Source organism: Podarcis cretensis (genome assembly GCF_951804945.1).
Source record: "Podarcis cretensis genome assembly, chromosome: 4".
Taxonomy (NCBI): Eukaryota; Metazoa; Chordata; class Lepidosauria; order Squamata; family Lacertidae; genus Podarcis; species Podarcis cretensis.
The window spans coordinates 46,236,072-46,260,025 of NC_137173.1; the positions used below are offsets into that span (position 1 = coordinate 46,236,072).

Sequence of the window (23,954 nt, forward strand, 5' to 3'; positions counted from 1 at the left end):
GCCTAGACTGTACTACAGAGCAAGTGGAAGTGCCACTGTGTAAACAGCTCTACAATGATAACACATACTTTAGGAATTCTATATACATTTTCAGATGTGTACAAAACTCTTTCTCTTACTTTCTGAGATCTATTTTGGAAACTAAATTTATGTGGTATTAAATTTACTTGTATACTCCTTTGGTCTCTAATCCTATCCAAAGTTACCAGAGAGCAGGACATGTACAATACAGTTTTCAATAAAATATGCATGCAATCACTTCCCCCCTCTTCTTTCCCAAAGAGAAGCCACATCTTGTGTTTAGGTGTGACATGTTGCAGACAGGGCTGTAGCTAGGGGGTGAGGTGGGCTCTCGACAGGGGCACAGGCGACAGGGGGCTGCAAAATCGACTAAAAATGTAATAATAATAATAATAATAATAATAATAATAATAATTTATTTCCCCCCCCATCTGGCTGGGCTTCCACAGCCACTCTGGGTGGCTTCCAACAAAATAGTAAAATACAGTATTGCATCAAACATTAAAAGCTTCCCTAAACATGCCCATAAATATAAATATTGATTATTGGCTCATACAGGAGGCAGCAACGAAAACCATCCCAATGAAAAGAAAATGCAAGAAAGCAAAGTGGCTGTCCAATGAGGCCTTACAAATAGCGGGGGAGAGAAGGCAAGCAAAATGCGAGGGAGGCAGCAAAAGATACAGGAAATTGAATGCAGATTTCCAAAGAATAGCATGGAGAGACAAAAGGCCTTTTTAAATGAGCAATGCAAAGAATTAGAGGAAAACAATAGAATGGGGAAAACCAGAGATCTGTTCAAGAAAATTGGAGATATTAAAGGAATTTTTCATACAAACATTACCATAATAAAAGACAAAAGTGGCAAGGATCTAACAGAAGCAGAAGACATCAAGAAGAGGTGGCAAGAATACACAGAGGAATTATACCAGAAAGATATGGATGGCTCGTACACCCCAGGCAGTGTGGCTGCTGACCTTGAGCCAGACATCCTGGAGAATGAAGTCAAATGGGCCTTAGAAAGCACTGCTAATAACAAGGCCAGTGGAAGTGATGATACTCCAGCTGAACTATTTAAAATTCTAAAAGGTTATGCTGTTAAGATGCTACACTCAATATGCCAACAAGTTTGGAAAACTCAGCAGTGGCCAGAGGATTGGAGAAGATCAGTCTACATCCCAATCCTAAAGAAGGGCAGTGCCAAAGAATGCTCCAACTATCGCACAATTGCTCTCATTTCACATGCTAGCAAGGTTATGCTTAAAATTCTACAAGGCAGGCTTAAGCAATATGTGGACCGAGAACTCCAAGAAGTGCAAACTGGATTCCGAAGAGGCAGAGGAACCAGAGACCAAATTGCAAACATGCGCTGGATTATGAAGAAAGCTAGAGAGTTCCAGAAAAACATCTACTTCTGTTTCATTTACTACACAAAAGCATTTGACTGTGTTGACCACAGCAAACTATGGAAAGTTCTTAAAGAAATGGGAGTGCCTGATAACCTCATCTGTCTCCTGAGAAATCTGTATGTGGGACAAGAAGCTACAGTTAGAACTGGATATGGAACAACTGATTGGTTCAAAAACGCTGTATATTGTCACTCTGCTTATTTAACTTATATGCAGAATACATCATGCAAAAGGCTGGACTGGATGAATCCTAAACCAGAATTAAGATTGCCGGAAAAAATATCAACAACCTCAGATATGCAGATGACACAACCTTGATGGCAGAAAGCGAGGAGGAATTAAAGAACCTTTTAATGAAGGTGAAAGAGGAGAGTGCAAAATATGGTCTGAAGCTCAACATCAAAAAAACTAAGATCATGGCCACTGGTCCCATCACCTCCTGGCAAATAGAAGGGGAAGAAATGGAGGCAGTGAGAGATTTTACTTTCTTGGGCTCCATGATCACTGCAGATGGTGACAGCAGCCATGAAATTAAAAGACACCTGCTTCTTGGGAGAAAAGCAATGACAAACCTAGACAGCATCTTAAAAAGCAGATACATCACCTTGCTGACAAAGGTCTATATAGTTAAAGCTATAAAACAGTAGTGATGTATGGAAGTGAGAGCTGGACCATAAAGAAGGCTGATCACCAAAGAATTGATGCTTTTGAATTATGGTGCTGGAGGAGACTCTTGAGAGTCCCATGGACTGCAAGAAGATCAAACCTAACCATTCTGAAGGAAATCAGCCCTGAGTGCTCACTGGAAGGACAGATCGTGAAGCTAAGGCTCCAATACTTTGGCCACATCATGAGAAAAGAAGACTCCCTGGAAAACACCCTGATGCTGGGAAAGATTGAGGGCACTAGGAGAAGGGGATGACAGAGGACGAGATGGTTGGACAGTGTTCTCGAAGCTACCGACATGAGGTTGACCAAACTGTGGGAGGCAGTGGAAGACAGGAGTGCCTGGCATGCTCTGGTCCATGGGGGTCACAAAGAGTCGGACACAACTAAACGACTAAAACAACAACAAAATTGCCTCATAAGAAATGGTTTTAAATAGAGGGTGAATTGAATGGGTGGAAGGGGGGAGTTGGAGGAGAGGTGGAAAGAAGAGCTAATTTGTCCGTAGCTAGGGGGTGCAATCTGGACAGTTCTGCCAGGGTCGCAAGATCACCTAGCTACGGTTCTGGTTGCAGATTAACAAATTTATTGTGGAAGGAGCCTCCATAGGCCACAGTCTCTTGCCTTAAAAATTTGTCTAATAAACTTGTTAAAGCATCACAGAATTCTCTTTGTTGTGTGTCCTTGTAAATTGTTTTATCTGGCACCGTGCAGCAGGAACTCAAAAATGTTGCTGAAACATTATCAAATTTATACTATATTCGTAGAACAGGGACCATGACACAGAAAGTTCCTGGATTATGCAGTTGACAGATTGCATTCAGATATTCAAAAACTAATGTCTACAACAGGATTGCTTCTCCATTGCACTTGTCAAAGATATATGAGAAGAGGGAATCACCAGAAGCTGCCATATTGTTGGCTACACAAATAATTTTCCTGTGCTAGCAAAGCTAACAGGACCGGCACAAGATATGGTGCCATCCAAGGTGAGGACAACTTCTACCAAGCTTCCTACTCCTCATACCTTCCCTACTGTTTTGCTGCTAACACAGAAGCAGCACATCTCTGCCTCCATCTCCTCTCTTTCTTATTCTGAGAAAGGAATGTGGGTCCTTACTCAGATTGAGGCGTTCTGGGGGGATATCACCTAGGAGACTGCCTATGCCACAACTGCTTTTTTAGGGCAGCTAGACAATTTTTAAATAAAACTTTAAAATTAAATGTAAAATTAAGAATTTAAATAATGGCATTCTCTAGCCCTAACCACCCCAGGAAAATGACAGCACAAGCCCTCTCCTGGGTCACCTTTTCCAGAATGGCTTGCTGTGACGGAGCCCCTTGCCTTCCAACAAGGCAGAAAGGAAGGGGTGGTGCCACAACTGCATTAGTAGCATAAATACATTAAAAGTAACAGAAGGTGGGGAGAGGAGGGGTAGGCAAGGCAACTGAGGGGAGAGCTGGGAGGTTAATTCACCACAACCAACTTTGTCTGCCTTGAAACCATTTTCACATTTTACCTGATACGTGAGCCAACTGATAGGTGAGCCAACTATGAAAGTTATACACTAGCCATTTCCTAGGGAAGTTAATGTGACTTACTTCTGAATAGACATATAATATTTTTAAAACATCAATGCTTTGTTTTTACTTTGAGCTTATAAATAATAGTCAAGGCAGTGATCCTCTAAACACCTCATTCCCTTCAAAATATTCCAATCAAAAACCATTTTTAAATATGTTGGTTCTAGTCCAATCATTCTGTTAGTTTCTATGTTGAATTTATAACATGTGCAAACTTTGCTCTCTTTATAACTACTGGTAGCATCTTACAAAAAGCACAGCAGTGCCATGAAACAAACCCTTTACAGACGTTATTTGAAAATATGGAAAGGGTGGAGCAGGAGTTTGTGTTCGCAAACTCCATGCATTAATTGGAACCACAAAGGGCCTATACAAATTCCACTCTCATCTGTGGAAGCAGGCTGGGAGCAAACTTTGCAACCCCTACTTGTGCACCTGTACCAGCACACGGATGCTAAAACCCACAAGCCTATTGATTAGGTCATGGTGACCATCCGAAGGTCAAAAAATTCCCAGGAAAAAATCAATGTGTATTGATTTGTAAAGCCTTTTGCCCTTAAGTTGGTGGTTGGCTGGCTTAAAAAAAACAACTTAAAATGGTGGTTCAGTATGCTGTACACTTGAAATAGAGTTGCACATTCTTTTAGTTGCTGATAACATCACATTAATATTGTATTACTCCCTGATTAATAGATACAGCCTAAACGATACAAGAAGATTATCCCTGCAACCCAAAAAGGTATTAATATAATTCCAGAACATGATTTTTTAAAAAATCATCATCATCATCATCTTGGTAATAGTCTTATCTTTATTCTCTCTGTGAAAGTCATCAAAGAAATCCACAATTCAAATAAAGTATCATATCTACTGGCTTACCAGTATCAAAGGTTTTTTTGCTAAAGAAATTTTACAACCTATCTAACATCCATTGAGCCCTCACCAATGGATGCATAGACTTATATTTTCAATTAATGAAACTCTCTTTCATCTCCAGAGGGTGATTCAATAGTCTTTCTGGATTAAAAGTCTGTTTTACTGGAGTCTAATTATAATAAGCTATTTTCAGCTGTACTTTTATATGCTACTGTTCAGCAATTACTTGATGTATGTCTAACAGATTAGGATTATATGCTGGACCTGGAGGGGGAGGGGCAGAAAAGTAGATACACCATTTTCCAACAGTTGGGCATGTCCCTGTTGGGAGATATACATTGTCTTGACTTCTATATTCTTTGAGGGCCATGTTTGAAATGACTGTTATTGTTATTTGTCTCTGCTTACATGAAACTTGAGAAGAGAGTGTTTTATATTTGGGAGGAATAAAAACCTATACTGTGGTTTCATCAGCCTTGTGTGAGTTAAATTCATTGTATTTTTCAGCGTTCATGCTTTATTGCTCTGGGCCCTGTGACTATAAGGGTGTGTTTTTTCCCTCTCTCTAGTTATTTCAGGGGTTCCCAGATACCCATGAGGTTTTTGAAATTGCAGCTGCAGGCTAATAGTCTCATTCTCAGGGTGTACAATATTACAAATTGACAGCACCTCAAGGTATCTGTTTGGTTGCTGTAAACCCTGAATGCCCCTTGCTGTGCTGCATGATTGCCTATGTGATATTAATTTTCTAAGGCTGAAATTTGACAAGATAAGAGTAGTTATTGATTATTATCCTCCCCAGCCGTTTCATTTCAGAATTTGCTTTCATTCTCCCAGCCAAGTTCATAAACTTTTAGGTAATTTTGACCCTGTGCTTTCTTTTGAGGTTCACATTGATCACATAGAGGAATGAGAGCCTTGGACAAACTTTTATTATAGATTACTGGAGAGTGATACATTAACTTATAATCTATTTAGTAATCTTTCCCAGTTCAGATTCTTAGGCTTTTGCCGTGTGCGTGGATGGATTTTGTTTATCATTTAGAAAAAATTGACCAGTTTCTGTTTTGTTCATCTGATTTTAAAAATAATATTCTTAGTTTTGTTGGCAGTTGGTAAAGCACAAAATATGATCATATTGCTGTTTTTCCATGAAGATTGACATATTCCAAATTTGTTGTTGCTTAGTCGTTTAGTCGTGTCCGACTCTTTGTGACCCCATGGACCAGAGCACGCCAGGCACTTCTGTCTTCCACATATTCCAAATAGGTGGAATCAAAAACACATATTAGTATACTTTTACTAAAATTAAAGCCTTTGCAAACTAGTCAAAAAGATGGACACATGTTGTAGTTACCTCTCTACCTATCTTTGTCTGAAGGTCCTCTAAACTAAAAGGGAACAACACCTCTCCCTCCTGCAACAGTGCTGGATCCAAGATCTCTCCTACTCTATGAACCTAGTTCTTTAAGCTTTTTTACATCTAATAGGAAGGTAAAGTCTGGCTAGGTCTAAGAGTATAGATGGAGACAAAGAGGTCTCTTAGGAGGACACCCATTCCAAACTAGGTTGGGCAGTTGAACCACAAACTAACAGTACCTCTGTTTCTTCTGAGTTGAGTCATAGCCTATTGGACCTTATCCTGTCAAGTGCTGTAGTCAGTGGTTTAACATAGACATTAAACAGCATGTGGGTTAAAACAGACCTGTGAAATCTCATAGAATAACCACCAAGGGGTCAGTAACAATCCTCCAGCACCAACCTCTAGAATCTGCAATCCAAGGAGCAGCACAACCATGGCTCTCATTGTGGCCATGTGGTCCTCCATATCCTGAGACGTCAGCATAGAAGTTAAAAATACTCCATCCTAGAAGCCGTCAACACAAATTGAGACAATCTTGAGCAGCTGAGACAGGAATATTGATGAGCAGCATATCAGCAGAATCCATCAGGTACCCAACCCAAGACACAAACACTAAAGATTAGCACTCACAGGACAGGAAGTCTAAAGAGAAAGATGGAATTCCTATAAACCAGGGGTGAGTGTCAGCATCACCCTTGAGCCAGTGCCACGAACTGGACTCATCTACTTCAGCCCCGACTGGGCTAGACGAGCTGGGTAGCACTTCCAGAGACCACCTTCTGCACAGGAACAGGTCAAAGTGCTGTGGACTCACAGCTTAGAGTTGTGAGCACCGGATTCACTCCAACAAGAAGACAGTCGTCGCACAGCAGAGTATAGCAGAGTACAGCAGAGCATAAATGACTCGGAGAGCAGCTCTGTAGAATAACTTCTTTTATTCTATCTACAACTATCATACAAACTATATACAGAGCTAAATGAGGTCTAAGCATAAATGAGTGTTGCACTACACTGAGTGTCTGCAGCTGCTCTTAGCAGCAACCTTACCTCTACACATGATCTGTAACACTCAGTCTCTCTCTCTCCGACACACTGACTGACACACTGACTGACTGACTGACTGACTGACTGATGTGGTGCTGGAGCTGAATAAGTAGAGAGCAGAACACGCCCCCTCCTCTCTGGAGAATCAGCAGACTCATCAGGAGATTCTTGGATATGGGAGGGGTGAAATCTCCTCAGTGAGGAATCCTTTTAAGGCTGGAGACCACATTCCCTTCTATGCAGCCTTCTGGGGGGCACATGTCAGTGGTGGGTGAGGCCAGAGGCGAAAGTGGACAAAGCAATGGATGCGAATTATACCTTTGCACAGTAAGATAGTTTCTACACACTCACACATTCCATTCTAACCTCCATCCAGAAATCAAGAAGCACTATCAGAGTTCATGGCCACATTCCAGTCAGGCAAACATATTTAAGCAGGGTGTCAAGCTGGTGACGGGTGTGTTGCAGTTTGGAGGATGTTTGGCCTGGAGATAGTCTGGATGGCCAGTTATAAAGTCCAGAAGACTGCATTAGATGTTTCCCACCCGTGCCATAGGGCATAGCAACCTACCCACCCCTTGAGTCTATGTTGGTGCATTAGTAAACACCCAGAGGGGCATTGGGACAGCCTCAGCTAGGATGCTTCAGATAGGATAGGCCCTCCTTTCTCAAATAAATATGCCACTCCACTACTCTCAGGAATGCCCCCTAGGAACCTCTGGGGAATGTTTGCTCCTGTATGAACACATAGGTATTTGAATTCTTTCCCTGCTAAGTGTGCATTCATGTTACACAGTATTTTTCTCAAAATGAATAGATAACAAAAAACAGATGAGAATCTATTTGCTTACCACATTTCATTTTCTAATACACAGTTTTGATGAAAGTAATGAAATTAAATTGACCTTTTTCCTCTGATAGGTAAACTGTATAACAGTGATTACTGTTTCTCAAAGTAGTATAAGGAAAACAGATCACCAAAACGTCTTTTTCCTTCATCTTACTCTGTGTTTTGTTTTGTTTCCTTTGAGCATCTCTTCTTTAATTAGTTGATTTCTATCTAGCCCATATTACTGAATTTATGGACAGCAATATTAATTGACATTTTGAAGATGATCATTAATAAAAGATTAGGCAAAAGCAAATGTGTATAAACTACTATCAATATTAGAACTGTGTTCTGCAAATTGGATCAATTCTCATTGATTCCTTTCACTAATCTAGAGTAATGTAGGAAGATGCATCTGAAAAAGAGTGCTGAACACACTGAAACCCTAGTGTGAGAAATGATGTGTCTTTAAAGATCACTTTGTAATGTTAAGAATGTGGAAAGCAACAAAGAAAGTCAATGTTCACTGAAATGGTTCCTGCCTCAGTTTGGTTTAAAGCAACAATCCATTTTATTGTACATGTGGCCTATGCACTTAACAGATCACCTTCTGCTCTTAATTAATTTGGTGAAATCTAGATTATTTAGTGAAAATGAATAGAAGACTCAAAACTTCTAACACAGAATGGACTTCAGACGTTAAGTTGTTTTTGTTTAATAATATGGAAATGCCAAATCATTTTAGCTGAGATCATCAGAACTGAACAAGAAACCTATGAAAACTATACAAAAGCACTTGATCATACCCCTGGCCAGCGTATCCTGGTGGAATATGTATTTGAAGTCTAATGTAAATTAGAATGTAATTTATTAGAATTAAAGAAACTGTGATATATCAGTAGTAGGCAACTAAGATTTAAATGGTGTTAAATATTGATTGAAGGAGGGAAGTCAATGGATTTAATCAACATAATTATAAATGAGTAGTACTAAAACTAAATATGTTGCATCTTTTAAATATTTATTGAACCTGTATTTAAATATTTATTGCACCTTATATTCTTTCAGAAAGTATCAACTATTTGCAGTGTTCAGTTTTACCCTAACTATATGAAAAAAATGTGGGCAGTTCTCTTAATGTCTGTGTGTGTGTGTGTGTGTGTGTGTGTGTGTGTGTGAACACAGAGTAGAATCAGAGTGATACTGATTAATACATTGGCTACATTGTAATTCAAAGCAAATGTTATTCACATATGCTTGCTAGGGCTATTTGACATACTACACTTTTAGCATGTGCATACAGTATATCTGCTTAATGCATTAATGTGTGAGAAAGCAAACACTAAGTTTTGAAAGACATATATGTATATCTGGGGAGCCATGATTCGTTAAACTTTGCTGCAGCAAGCACATATCTTTAAAAACATAATGTATGAAGCACTCTTTACGTATGGTTAGATCTGCTGTAGCTAGCATACTGTTGGAACTATATAATCTGCTGCAGATTATCAATATTTGTTATCAAGTGCATTTCCTAAAAATAATCCAGCTCTTTGTGTTTGTAGTATTAGATGCAATTAAGAGACACATAGGTGGTGCTGTGGGTTAAACCACAGAGCCTAGGACTTGCCGATCCGAAGGTTGGCAGTTTGAATCCCCTCGCTCAGTCCCTGATCCTGCCAACCTAGCAGTTCGAAAGCACGTCAAAGTGCAAGTAGATAAATAGGTACCGCTCCGGCGTTTTTGTGCGCTGCTCTGGTTTGCCAGAAGCGGCTTAGTCATGCTGGCCACATGACCCGGAAGCTGTACGCCGGCTCCCTCGGCCAATGAAGCGAGATGAGCGCCACAACCCCAGAGTCGGTCACGACTGGACCTAATGGTCAGGGGTCCCTTTACCTTTATGGTAATGTTCAGTACTACACTGAACAATGCTTCACTGCATGCTTTAGTCCCATTGAAGATCTGATTTATTGCTTCTTTTGGAAAGTCAGGTGTGAACTGGTCAAGAGATGAAAAGGAGTCACTGACTTATATTCTAAGTAGCTTAAGACGGGAATCTCTTCAGTGCTACCTACGCATTCAAACTCAGTATTAGTATTTAAAACAGGTGGCAACCAGCAACAAAATATTTCAGTGTATTTCCAGCCCTAACAAAAATGTTTCAATTCAAGGCTCTAGCCAGCTCAAGCAAGAGAGAACTGTATTTCAGGTAGGTTAAAATGGGAAATAGCAATATTTTATTTCCCTCCTAAACTACCCACCTGACACTTGCACATTAGAGGGATCACATTCAGCCCTGAGCATTAACTCTTTATTTCTGTATAGATGGCATGGAGGAAAGTTATGGAGAAACTTTGTTTACTCCTTCTTAAATCTCAACATACAACAAGGGGCAATCCACCATGAAACAAGGGGAGATACACCATGAATCTCTTCTCCTACTCGCTGTAAGCTGGCAGGGGCTCAAGCAGGCCAGCTGCCCCATCTTTTCCTTTTCCCTGTTGCCTGAAGCATTTCATGATTCCACTTCTCTTAATGCTAAATCCTTGAAAACATTTGTTGGGTAAGCATTTTTTAGAATCACCTGTGCTTGGTTTGTTTTTTTAAAAAAAAATACTGTTACATTGCACATATAGAGAGCCTTCTCAAATAAACAGAAGCTGCAGAGGTCTCCTTTCCAGCGATTCCAAAGCCCGGCCACTTTGTGTCTCTACATGATATGAGAAATCTTGCACTGCAAGATTTTTCCAGGAGCTCAGGAGAATGTAGAGAAGTTGTTTACCTAGGGTACAGTTTTATTAGCACAACTTTTGTATCAATGTTATTACAAGGACTCTAACCACAGAATTTCATGGATGCTCGACCAGGTCTAGCATGGTGTGGCTGGAAGAGACAGAGAGAGGCAGAATCCCAAGTAGAACTTCAGTTCTAAGTGCTCTAAGTTCTGGTGTAGAGTAGGCCTGCAACTTACGCAGGGGTTACATTCCATGGATAGTCAATACCAATTGGGTTTAATAGCGGGTGGGGTTGCCAGTGTCGTTTTCCCCAGAACCCAGCCCCCTTTTTATTTTTAATTTTTATCACACATGTAAAGTTGAATGCACACAAGCTGTAAACTTACTGTACTAGCATTTTTAGTACTGATTTGATCTCTATTTTTTTATTTTGTACCATGCACCTTCAAAAAACTGAAAGAGAAAGCATGAAATCTCTGCCATTTAATTTAGGAAGAGGCCTATCCTGTTGCCTTCAACAGTTACAATTCACAACATGTCCAATAGCTCCCTGCATGCAAATAATAGAACAGTGTATTAGAGAGGACTTTTGATTCATTTGCAACAGTCTCTTTCAGAGAAGTTTTCAAAGATGTTCATGAGATTACATATTACTGTGGTAGCAAGACAAATGGACAAATAAATGAGGGGTTTTCACCTTTCTCCTCTATCTTATCCACAAAGGCTTTTTAAAAAGGAGACCTCAGTAATGTAAAGGGATACATCCAAGTTTTTTTTTACATTTTGCTTTCTAATGGAAAGACTAGTCTGAAAAGGGTTGTACTTTTTATCAAAGCAAAAAATGCCTATCTTCCACCATGGTCAGAATATATGTGTACTGTACTGAATAAAAGGGTTGAAATAAATATTGTTTAATCACTGTATTTATCTTATTTAAGAATGGCAGGTATTCTGAATATGTAATATCAGAAGTACTATACTTTTTTCCAAGTGCATTGACTTCTCTGTGATAAAGTACATAGATTTATGAATAAAATGTAAGTACTTAGATGACTAGCTAGGATACCGTTTAAACAAGACATTTGCAAAAAAAGAGAGAGAAAGCACACAGTACATAATATTTCTAGAATGCTACCTATTATTTCTGCATGATTTGGGGGGGGGGCAAGGGAGATTATAGCCATATTTTGGATAGTAAAGTTATTTCAGTTCTCCCTTGCCCCCCCCCCCAAAATATGAATCATTGGTGCTAGTAGGAGAATAACTATACAGAGAGCTGATTGTACTATATTTTTAAAACAATATTTAATCATACTGAAATAAAAGCCCATCAGAAAGTTCTATTTCAGTATGATTAAATATTGTTTTAAAAATATAGTACAATCAGCTCTCTGTATAGTTATTCTCCTACTAGCACCAATGATTCATATTTTTGCTCTTAAGATAATTTCCCCCATTTTTAAATACATTTTTGCTCTGCTGCACTATGAATGGCATCAAACTATTTGAAAATATTTTGTTTGCAGTTTAATTTTGCTGGACTATACTCTATGAGATTTTTAAAACATTTAAAAATGATGTCCTTAATATTGCCCTTCAGTTCAGGAAAATATCTCTTTCTGATTACTATAAACTGTTGCCTTTTGCTAGATGTGATAATTCTCCTTTCCTTTGCTCCACCCCTGGATAAGAAATAGTGCTTATACAAGCCTTCCTCCTTATTTGACAAGACACTGCTTTTTCCCCTTCCTACAAAGAGGTAAAGTCCCCTGAGTCTGTAATTGCCAGGAGATGAAGCAATGATGGGGAGTGATCACAGTCAATAGCTTTGATTAACAATAAGGTAGAAAATTAGCAATGCTAGCATTCAACCACCCAGCCTCCTCTTCCCCATATGTCCACCACAGCATGTGCTGGCTGCTCTGCAGAGTGTAGACAGAACACTTCGCAAGCTGTGAAATCAGAGTGAAGGTGCAACAGAAGAATAAAACTAGGGACACAGTAAACACAAGAGGAATTTTAAAACCACAAAGAATGTTGCTGAAGATATTACAGAAGTTAATCCAGCCAATGGTGTGGAAGGATAAAGTATGCTGTGTGCTGTCACTGTTTGTTTTTCTGTCATATGTGGATTTACTTGTGTATGGACACTATTTGATGGAAATGGCAACTACTGTTACTACTATGACCCCATCAGCAGCTCTGATGTTATTTCCAACAGACTCTGATGACCTCGAGAGAGGAAACGACAGCGGAACACCACTTCCCACCTCAGATAATGAGGACAATTCTCTGGGCTACACAGGTAGAGTGTATCTTTCAAAACTACTACTTCCACTTTCCCATTTCCATCTGCCATTCCCATCAGTAAATAACTGTTTAATCATCCTTGATGCCACTATCATAAAACATTGGTAATCAACCCAGAAGTTCAAAAGACACTTCTGAATTTTTTTATGAGTTGCTTTTTTGAAGTCTGATGAAGTTGTTTACGACTGTTATTGAAAGGCAAACAGTATTGTTTGAATGACATTGCTTATCCATTGTCTGGATTTTTCAGAAAACTCCATGTAATGTTTATGTCAAATACTTGATTTTTAAAAGATGAAAATCTGTTTTAATCTCTCTTATATGTAGATACAATATACTTTTTTCCCTTTTGCAGTATTCTTTAGTCTGTATTACATTAGGCATGTTAGAGCTATATCACATGAGACTACATCAAATGATTAACAGGCACAGTGACAGGATGGTGCATCAGAAATCTTTTTTCAATTCTTCTATCCTTATTAACACTGAGCACTGCACAATTAACCCTACTGTCATCTCAATTATGCAAGTGTCAACTCTGAATCTCTCCCATTGAGATTATTCATAAAGTTAAGTGCTAGTCAGTATCAGCAAGGCTAGCTGATGATAATCTGAAATAACTTGATCTGTAGAAAATGACAAGTGGATTATTGCACTTTCTGCTATAGACTGTGTTATACTCCTTTAAAGAAAAGGTATCAATTTAAGATTTTAAAAAAAACAACAACAACAACATGCATTTGTAGAGATTATTTTAATTGCTTACGAGTGGACATTTTATTAAATGTAAAACTCCATGTACTTCAGTTATATAGATGGTAAGGTGATAATTTTTAATCATAATTACTGTATATATATACAGCACTTTATGTAATTATACTGGCTTGCTTTACTAGTTCCTAGCAATTGTCTCTTGCAACACTTTGTAGCTCACACGTTTTTACTTATTTGTTTATTTTGCCAAATTCATTTTATTTTTTTTCCTTTGCAAGAAGTGATATTATCCATCTCTCCCTCTTGGTGTGTGAAGTAGATAATACTAAGAAATGGCAGCATGTCTCTCAGACTTCTAAAATTAAAAACTACAAGGCACATCTGGGTGCCCCCTCAAAAAAAAAAGTACAAGGCACAACAGAATCTTATATTGTTTTATGCCAGATGTGTGAAATTTAAGTCAACTTACTGTTCTTTCAGACAACATAAAATGGTGGTTTCATATTTAAAAGCATTTGAACTCAGACTCATTATCACTTATTCCACAATTCCAATGACAACATGGAGGTTTCTCCTAATTAAAGGGTTCCTTCTCTAGTTCTGTATCAGGGAAAACTCCACACATTACGTCCCATGTAGAGCTTTCAGTAATATTAAATTGAAAGAAGATCTGTTTGCACAACAGAGCTCTGGAGCGTGTTAATTGCTGATAACTTGTCCTGAAAAAAGACCTACTATGGTGAAATTGGTGTATATGCATATGATATCTGGTGAAAGGAATTCCAGACAGGTTGAAATCTCTGTTGCTAGATATCAACAAATTCATTATTTTGCTCCCCCCCCCCACCCTTCTCACTTCTCCTGTCCTAGTTTCTTCATTACTCAATGGCTGGTATTCTCTTGCTGCCACAAGCAATGGGAGCTTGAAGTATGGATAGTAAATGCCCCTGCACATTAAACTTCTTCCTCAGGAAACTGTGGCGTCATTCTTTTCCTGGGTTTTTCTTAGGATGACTTCCCCATGTGACTTTGGACCAAAGGTTCCAAAACTAAGCTCCCCTTCTCTAGTCATACAAATACAACATAGGAAGGTTTTCTTCCTTTTCCTGCAGCTTCTACCAACCTGGTGTCCTCTAAATGTTTTGGACTACAACTCCCATCACCCCCAACCAGCATGGTAATGGTCAGAATGATGGGAGCTGTAGATGAGATTATGATGACATAATTTTCTGTGGACTAAAGATTAAAGCTTGCATTATCAGATACATGGTGTATTCCTCAGTAGACATGTGTATAATGCTGTGTAATGTGAAAGCCAATGTTAAATGACTAAATTCAAAAAGCAGATTGTGACAAAAAAAGAACAGAAATTTATGCAAAATAAACAGTGACTTGCCTGCTTTTGAAGGGTCACTGTGCTTATTTTGGATGAATGTAGGTGCTAACTGAGAGGGACGTGGGTGGCGCTGTGGTCTAAACCACTGAGTCTAGGGCTTGCCGATCGGAAGGTCAGCAGTTCGAATCCCCACAATGGGGTGAGCTCCCATTGCTCAGTCCCAGCTCCTGCCAACCTAGCAGTTCGAAAGCACGTCAAAGTGCAAGTAGATAAATAGGTACCGCTCCGGCGGGAAGGTAAACGGCGTTTCCGTACACTGCTCTGTTTCGCCAGAAGCGGCTTAATCATGCTGGCCACATGACCCGGAGAAACTGTCTCTGGACAAATATCGGCTCCCTCAGCCAGTAAAGTGAGATGAGTGCCGCAACCCCAGAGTCGTCTGTGACTGGACTTAACCGTCACGGGTCCTTTACCTTTTTTAGGTGCTAACTGAATATTAACAAACTCTGCTTTTTGCATTTCTTTGCCACTTAACTCCAAACTTTAACTCGTCTCATATGATATTGAGGAAGCAACCCTGATTATATGGTTCTATACGTAGGATTAGCATTTGATCATAACCTCACAATGCAAAGTAGTAATACGTTACATGTTTGCTTGTATGAATATTTGATATGAAGCATGAAATAATATTCTCCTGTGCCCATTACCTTCTCCCTGCTGTTGCAACTTCTTACTGCCTACAGTTTCTTTGAAACAAAAAAAAATTCCTTCCAGTAGCACCTTAAAGACCAACTAAGTTAGTTCTTGGTATGAGCTTTCGTGTGCATGCACACTTCTTCAGATACACACTGTGTATCTGAAGAAGTGTGCATGCACACGAAAGCTCATACCAAGAACTAACTTAGTTGGTCTTTAAGGTGCTACTGGAAGGAATTTTTTTTGTTTTGACTATGGCAGACCAACATGGCTTCCTATCTGTAACAGTTTCTTTGAAGCCATAGATAATTCCACTCACCCCCCACAATCCCCACTATTGTCATATTATTGGCTATGTGTTTCCTGTAAATGAAGGTAACATAGCCATCATGATGATGTCAAAATGTTGCATAACCAATCAGATTCCGCTATGGGATTATGCCACTAAAGACATGTATAGCAATTGTTTTCTATGTAATAGGGGAAAGAGGGAAGACTATGCATGTTTGTTACTGAGGTAACTAGGTAAACACACTCTCTTTTTCTGTCTATATTGTGGTGATTTCACCTGTGGCAAAACAGGGAGAATAACAGAATTAATGAAGTTGCCTCAGCAGATGGATATTCTTTTCACTTCAAACATTTTATCCTCTTTTGAACCCTTTCCCTGAAAAGTCCATTGGGCAAGCAGACCCACTTCCCCATGTGTATACCCTACTTATAATGGGTGATTGGCTGATAGGTGTGGTAAACAGTCATCAACAGTTTTACCACACCTATCAGCTAATCACCCATTACCACCACCCTTCTGAGTAATGCCTCTCCCCACCCTCTCACTATATATAAGGGTCTGGTGACTTCTGTTTCAGTGTATCTGAAGTGTGCATGCACATGAAAGCTCATTCCAAGAACAAACTTAGTTGGTCTCTAAGGTGCTACTGGAAGGATTTTTTAATTTTTTTCGACTGTGGCAGACCAACACGGCTACCTACCTGTAGCTAGTCCTGTTCTGTTATTAAAAATAAAATAAGGAAAAGAAATTAATTAAAGCCTCCCTCACGTTGGGAAACAATGGAGCAATTAATAGGCTTGTCATTAAGAATCCCTATCCACGCTCATTACACCAAGCATACTGGTGCTACAAAAAAGGGGGAGCAAATATGAAAATCCATATAATACAGTAAATACAGGAATGCAAAAGGTCAACCACGGTATTGTCTAGATGGTACAAACAAAGAATGGCAATTGCTAAAGTGATATTGTAGAAGCGGCCTATAACTTTCCAGTGCTTCCTCAACAAAAGCACATACAACTGTACAGTAGTCAGAAGTTCTAGCTTAATAGTCATACAGGGTTCAACCAGCAGGGGCGGTCAACCAGCAGGGCTTTGGACTGGTGCAGCCACTATTGTGTCTACAACCCGGCTGCACACAGCAGCCAGGACAGAAGGTGGAGGGCAGGATGATCACTGTGCAAGTCTAGAACTGGTTCTTGATTGTTGAAGGGCTTCAATTAGAAATTGTGAGGTTTTTCTTATCTCCCCCATTTATTGATCAACGACTGCAAAGTAATTTCTATGTGCTTTGTTACTGAAATATGCTTGTGCATTATAAAAAAGATGCCAGCACATTTTCTGTTTAGCCTGCCATGACATAAAATACTGATTACAGGTAGGTAGCCGTGTTGGTCTGCCATAGTCAAAACAAAATAAAAGAAAAAAAAATTCCTTCCAGTAGCACCTTAAAGACCAACTAAGTTAGTTCTAGGTATGAGCTTTCGTGTGCATGCACACTTCTTCAGATACACTGAAACAGAAGTCACCAGACCCTTCTATTACTCAGAAGGGTGGTGGGAATGGGTGATTGGCAGATAGCCAACTTAAAACTTAAAACCATGGAGAGACCTGGTCTTAACAAAGACATTGGATTCTTATCTCATTATACATGACAAAGCCATTTTTCACCTTCTCACCCCTTGCTTTTTCCTGTAAGACCTATTGCAGTCGTTAAGAGTCGTCAACAGGCTCATCACAGCTATCTGCCAATCACCCATTCCCACCACCCTTCTGAGTAATACCCCTCCCCACCTTCTCACTATATAGAAGGGTCTGGTGACTTCTGTTTCAGTGTATCTGAAGAAGTGTGCATGCACACGAAAGCTCATACCTAGAACTAACTTAGTTGGTCTTTAAGGTGCTACTGGAAGGAATTTTTTTTCTTTTATTTTGTTATAAAATACTGAGGCATTATTTAACAGTTCACTGAATATAGCTTATATTACACTGTTTCTTATGATGACTTGTTCAATTAGAAGCACAGCTAAACATTTTCAGATAAGGTTCACTACTTCTTATTAGGAAGGTATTTACAATCCTTATTAGTGGTATATATTCAAGAGAAACTTCCAAAACATTGCATACTTAACATAATATTACTTATCATTCACTGTGACATTTCAGTTGTCCCACAATATAGTTTTTTAATGTGTTAAAGTGTACATATTTTAATAACCTTATCTGAGAGGACAGGAATAGCAATGATAAGAGACAGAAAGTCATTAACTAATATCATTTATTCTACAGAAGTAGATTCTGGTTTTTTTATAATAAAAAGCACTGTGACATGTGCAAGGATTAATTCTCTGTTTGCAAGTTGTAATTTAAAGGGTACCTAAACATGACCTACTTTTCGTTATGGGTGACTTCTATGTAAATACAGTGCAAACACGGTCTAGCAAATATTGCAGGATAAATGGAAGTTATCAGTCAAAATGGCCAGTTGCTCATAGAGCTTTAGACCTGATTTTCTAATCACAAATACTATGTTATTTAGTGATATTCTTAGGGAAAGACTGAATATTTATGACAAAACTAATCAGTGCCTTCTACATAAAGAGCTTGCAAGTTCCAGGTCTTTAATGTCTACAAATAAATGGTGATCATAATATTTGTGTAGCAGGAAAGATGGAATTCCACTTTCCTGGGAGTAAAACCCACTCAATTCAATAGGACTTACTTCTGAATAGAGATGGTTAGGCTTGTGCTGCAAATCTCCATAAACAAATGATGAAGACATTCCAAAAGTAACTTGAAGAATGGTTTTAAGAAGACCCTAAAAAGTTAAATGAAATAGCTTTATTCAGAACTGCTTAATGAAACAAAGATTGTAAAGCTGCAGTCCTAAATACAGTGAACACAGTGAGACTTGCTTCCAAGAAAAAAGTGCATAGGATTACACTGCAGTGATATACAAAAGAGGAAAAGCAGAGTAAAGTGAAGTGTAGATTAGCACTGAACAGAAAGTTCCTATTTTAAAATAATTTTGTTAAAAAGCAGATGAAGCCATGCTGAAGAAATGGGATATGTATCAATAGCAAGACATTGTTTTAAATCGGTGATGATATGCTGATAAGGATGACCAAAAACAAAACAAAACCTGTTGAATTCCAAAATGGAAGGCTTAATTAGATGGATGGAAAACTGCAAATAGATTCTCACTGACTTAGCCCTACTACAACCCTGATAGTCAACCATGACAGTCCATTAAAATAGTTCCAGTTGAATTATCAAATTCCTGGATACGATAAAGTAGATAAAGAATGGTACAGCTACTGAACAGGAGTTAATGCATGCTAAACACTGGGTGACCAAAACTAGCTGAACTATTCAGAGAAGTATGGGAAAAAGAGACTGTTCCCAAGGATTGAAAGCATAGCATTGTTGTCAAGATGCCAAAGAGGATGCCCTTGCAGATGAGAAGAATTGGAGGGGAGTTTACCTGCTCTCTATAGTAGAGAGCCTGCTGCAAAATTGTCTGAAGAAAGAGTTGATAGAGAACTATCAGGCAGAGGGAGAACAATGTAGCTTTCAGCCTGGTGGGTCATGTAACAATCAGTTACACTGAGAACATATAGGAAAAGATGCATATAATTAGTAAAAAAACCCCAGATAAATAGTTTTTTGCCGGGTCTACTTTACATGGTTTTAGTTTGTGTTACATGTATTTGCTGCTTTTGTGTTTTTAATTATCTTTAGTGTACATCGCCTTGAGAAGGCTATTTAGAAGACAATTAATAATTCACTGATGATGATAATCACAATGATGGTGATGATGATAACTATTATTCACTGTTTGCATTTTCAAGGACATCCCCCCAAAATTGAGCAGTTAGTCTAATTCAGTATCAAGTGCATTATCTAACTTGATTACAAGTTTTATCAAAGAATAAACTGAGACATCCAACCCACTGCTCACATTTTTTTCCATTAAAATAATTTCATTTTAAATACGAACACAGTATACTCTAAAAAAAGAAGCACAATCAGTTATACACCTATACAAACTTCCTTTTCTGTTAAATCTATTTTGTTTTCAAACTCTAGGCCTATCCCAACCCCACCTCAGATCAAAGATAGTTATTATGAGCTCTTGGGGAGCCTAATTCCCCACCAGGCCCCTAGTTTTTACATTTTTCTTTTTTTCACTCAACTAACACTTCAGCATTCTACAAGTCTGGAAATTCACAAATGTTTATCAGGCTATTTTAAAAACTTTTATCCCCTTATGATTTTCAAACTTACATATTGCTTAATGCATAGGGGATCCCCAGAGTATGTAAAAACTATTTCCTTATTTTTGGATGGGCCCATTTTCCTGCCAAACCAAAGTCACTTTTAAACACCTGAGTTGGTTGTTGAAGGTGATACTTATTATGGTTACAATAGTTATTGCAATCTATGATACAACACAGGGAAGACAGCAGAGGAAGGGGAGAGAAAGGGAAGCTCAAACAAACATGAGAAGCACATTGAATGCAAACCAGTTTATAGATGAGCATGTCCATGTACAACTATATATGTCCATTAACACTGATTTTTTAAAGTAGATGGACAATGTAAAACTGGGTAGTTGAGCAGTAAATATAACAATATTTTCAGATGCTTTTGAAGAAAATGCTGAAAAAGAATTGCATTCCAAGAGGGGTTCACTGTCATCGACAATGCACAATGCCCCTCTTATAACTAAACATCTGGATAAACATTTATCAGACTTGAATATGCATCCCCAGGGCACGTAAACAAGACGAAAACTGTGCAATCAGCCCACAGGGAATTTCGTAGGATCTTCTCATTGTCTCAAAAGGAAGATTTGCCCATGTACAGGTGTGCAAGATTAATCTCCACACATTGTTAACAGCTGTACAGTATGAATGACAACTGCACTTCTTCAGGACTTCATATTGGAATGCTAGAATCCAGACTTGGCTGAAGTGTGTGATAGTCCTTGTAAACAGACGATGATTAGATTTTAAAATTTAAAAGCATCCTTTCATAGCATAGTAATTATGGCGTTTATCTTTTGTTCATGGCTCTCTTTTCACAAGATTGGGAATTTGAGGGACAGCCTTTACAGGGCAAATTTCCTTGGATGAAGGGAACCGCATATAGTATGTTTGTAATAATCTGTATGTTGATGAAAAATTTAAGCAAACATTCTAGAATTATGTTTTGGGAGTGCTTGTTTTCTATGGGGTGTGTGTGTGTGTGTGTGTGTGTGTGTGTACACACACACACACACACACACACACACATATATATATATAATCACACACTGTGACCAACCCTTGGACCTTCTGGTGAAGTATGGGAAAAACATATGAATATCAATAATAAGAACAGAGATTAATGAGGAATCACCACCTGTTTTTTAAAAACTACTTCTTCTCCAAATTTGCTTAGTAATTCTGCCAAACTAGTCAAAACTTGCTACAGGCAAATCTTCCCCTCTCCATCCTGCAGGTATTATTCAAGATGCATTCCTGAAGACTGGAACAAAGAAACATTTTTCTTTTTCAGTCAGTTTCCCATTAATGTTCATTGCTGCCTGTCAACACCTATGTCAGAACAAAGCGAAAATGAAGTGCTATTTTGCATATCTTTTATTTATTTAGAAGTATTTCTAGCTTGCTTTTTATTGGAAAGGGATCCCAGGGTGGAGCACAAAAATAAGTAAAACCACATGAGTAATAGTCATAAAACAGGGCAGCTAAAACATCAAAATCATGACACTGTATTTGCCAGCACACCAGGAATAAGAGTCAAGACAACCAACTGTTGATAAATAGGTTATATTTATTAAATATAACAACTTGAGGATCTGCAAAACCAATTGACTAGTCAGATTCAATCAGTGTAACCAAATCAACCGAATTTCGGACAGGTGTTCATTAATAGATGAGGGTAATTTCTACCCCACCACCTGGGCAAGTTAACAGCCACACTCTGTGTGCATGCAGCAAGGTTTCCTAAGATCCTCCATCCCCACTGTGTGGACTTTGGGTGTAAGAGCCCTACAGTACAAGCACCAGCTCAGCACTGGTGGTACTGGCAGGGGATAGGGACATTTAAGGAGCAAATAAAAATTGGGGTGCCTTTCATAATTCTGGAACTGTCCCTGGGAAATCAGGACACTTAGAGGGTATGGCATTGCAACTCTCCACTTCAAAGTGCATCAGACACCTCCCATTTCTTGCTGAGGCAGACCTGGAGGGAGGAAGTTGAGTGTGACTAGGTGCTTCAAGGTGCCAGTACATCTTGAAAGAGGATGAGAAAATTGTGACTGTATCATTTCCATCAGGAAATGGAAGCTTGTCCCATATTCCCTTGTGTCATACATTGCAGGAAACTCTCATTTCTTAGCCAATGAAGCAGGCAGTGACACTCTTCTCCTTCTCTAGGGTGGTATGGCTGAAATAAGTTACACTCTTCTACTTTGGTAGTTGGAAGGGAATTTCTTTGGATAGAAGTTGGGGCCAACAATGTGAATCTGCTGAGGAAGTGCAGAGTTCATTGTGATCTCACTTATATTCACCTTCGTCCGACCACACAGCCAAATACATCATTACTGGAGTGGGGGAAGGTAGTGAAACAATCAACATCAAGGCTCAGCCTTTAATTCTTTCTTCAAAGCCAAAAGCCAGGCATTCTACAAAAGTACTTTGGACCAGGTAAAGAGTGCATTTCAATCACCCATGCTTTCACAGAGACAGGTTGCCAGCATAAATATTATCATTTAGCCTATAAAATTGATATGAGTATTGATTAGCCTATAAAATTGATATGAGAGAAACACACACATATCCACATTTATACCAAGTTAATGGCCTGAGGAATGTACTAAACTCAGGAGATTAAGTATTTCTTCTTTCATTCCAGCACAACAAATGACAACACGTTAAGTTTCTTCTGCTTTCTTAATCTTCACAAAAGCTAATTAAATATCTATCTAAATGAAACAAAAAAATTCCTTCCAGTAGCACCTTAAAGACCAATTGAGTCAGTTCTTGGTATGAGCTTTCGTGTGCATGCACACTTCTTCAGATATCTAAATGAAGTCACTGAATGTAGTAAAATTCAAAACTGAATAGATTAAGGGGTTTGTTTTTTTTCATGGCTTAAAGAAAAGCTTTTATTTCTACTTGAAAGATCTAGTGTGCCATAAATATTTACGTCATTGAGGGCTTTGCTGTTTGTGGCCAATTTTTTTCTTAACATAGCCTTTTGTGGCTGAAAACACAGACATCAAAGCCACTAGGCAGATGACTTAATGGTTGTTCAGCAACAGACAGAAAAGACCATAAAACTGCAATGGGAGATTCTGAAGCTGATGTTAAGAAACCAAGAGCTCGTTCCACACGAAACATTTTCTCCCCAAAAGTTGTAAAGATAACCACTCCAGTAGGATTAATTCTTGCTTGAGCAAGATTACCTACTGGATCCTCTTTGTGAAATAAAAATAAAAATTCTAGGTTCTAGAAAATAAATGAGTTTCAGAACAATTAAGTTTAGTTGAAATCATTTCTGTCTAATGAAATCCCAAGAACCCAAGAGTTTAACATCAAAATAACATTTCTTGCCATCACATGCCTGTGATGGAGGAATAGGCTGTTCCACAGAGGAATACCTGCAAGACACCATAACAGTGCACAATGCACTGCAATGGGGATGCTGCAAAATGGAGTTCCAGTAAATTCTCAGCAGCTGTTTGCCTCATTAAGTGATAAAAGCTTTTTGATGTCAAGGATATAAGGCGCTTCCAGCATGCCATTTCCCTCCTTTTCCTTTTTTCTGAGAACCGTTTTAAATGTTCACAAAAAAGGCACAAGGTACAGGCTCTGGGGATTGCAGCACTTTAAAATACAGGTGAGGAAATCATATGCTTCAGTGCTTTTTCAGGTAAGTAAGCTACCATGATGTTGGGAACAGTTCAGTCCAAGTTTCTTTTAGATGTACTCAGAAGACTTTTGACATTGCATACTTGAGTGTTGTTCTGTCCGCCACCTGCATCCTGAAGTAGTACATTCCAATGTG

The 23,954-nt window shown here is 38.7% G+C and overlaps 1 protein-coding gene across 2 annotated transcripts in view; it reads left to right on the top strand.

Moving 5' to 3' along the window:
• The window catches only part of ROBO1 (roundabout guidance receptor 1), a 581,397-nt gene that overhangs the window by 222,000 nt on the left and 335,443 nt on the right, over positions 1-23,954 (top strand). For both annotated transcript variants that reach the window (XM_079974735.1, XM_079974736.1), the window contains exon 3: positions 12,749-12,832. In XM_079974735.1, coding sequence (XP_079830861.1) covers positions 12,749-12,832 — 84 coding nt within the window. The remainder of the gene's footprint in view (positions 1-12,748; positions 12,833-23,954) is intronic.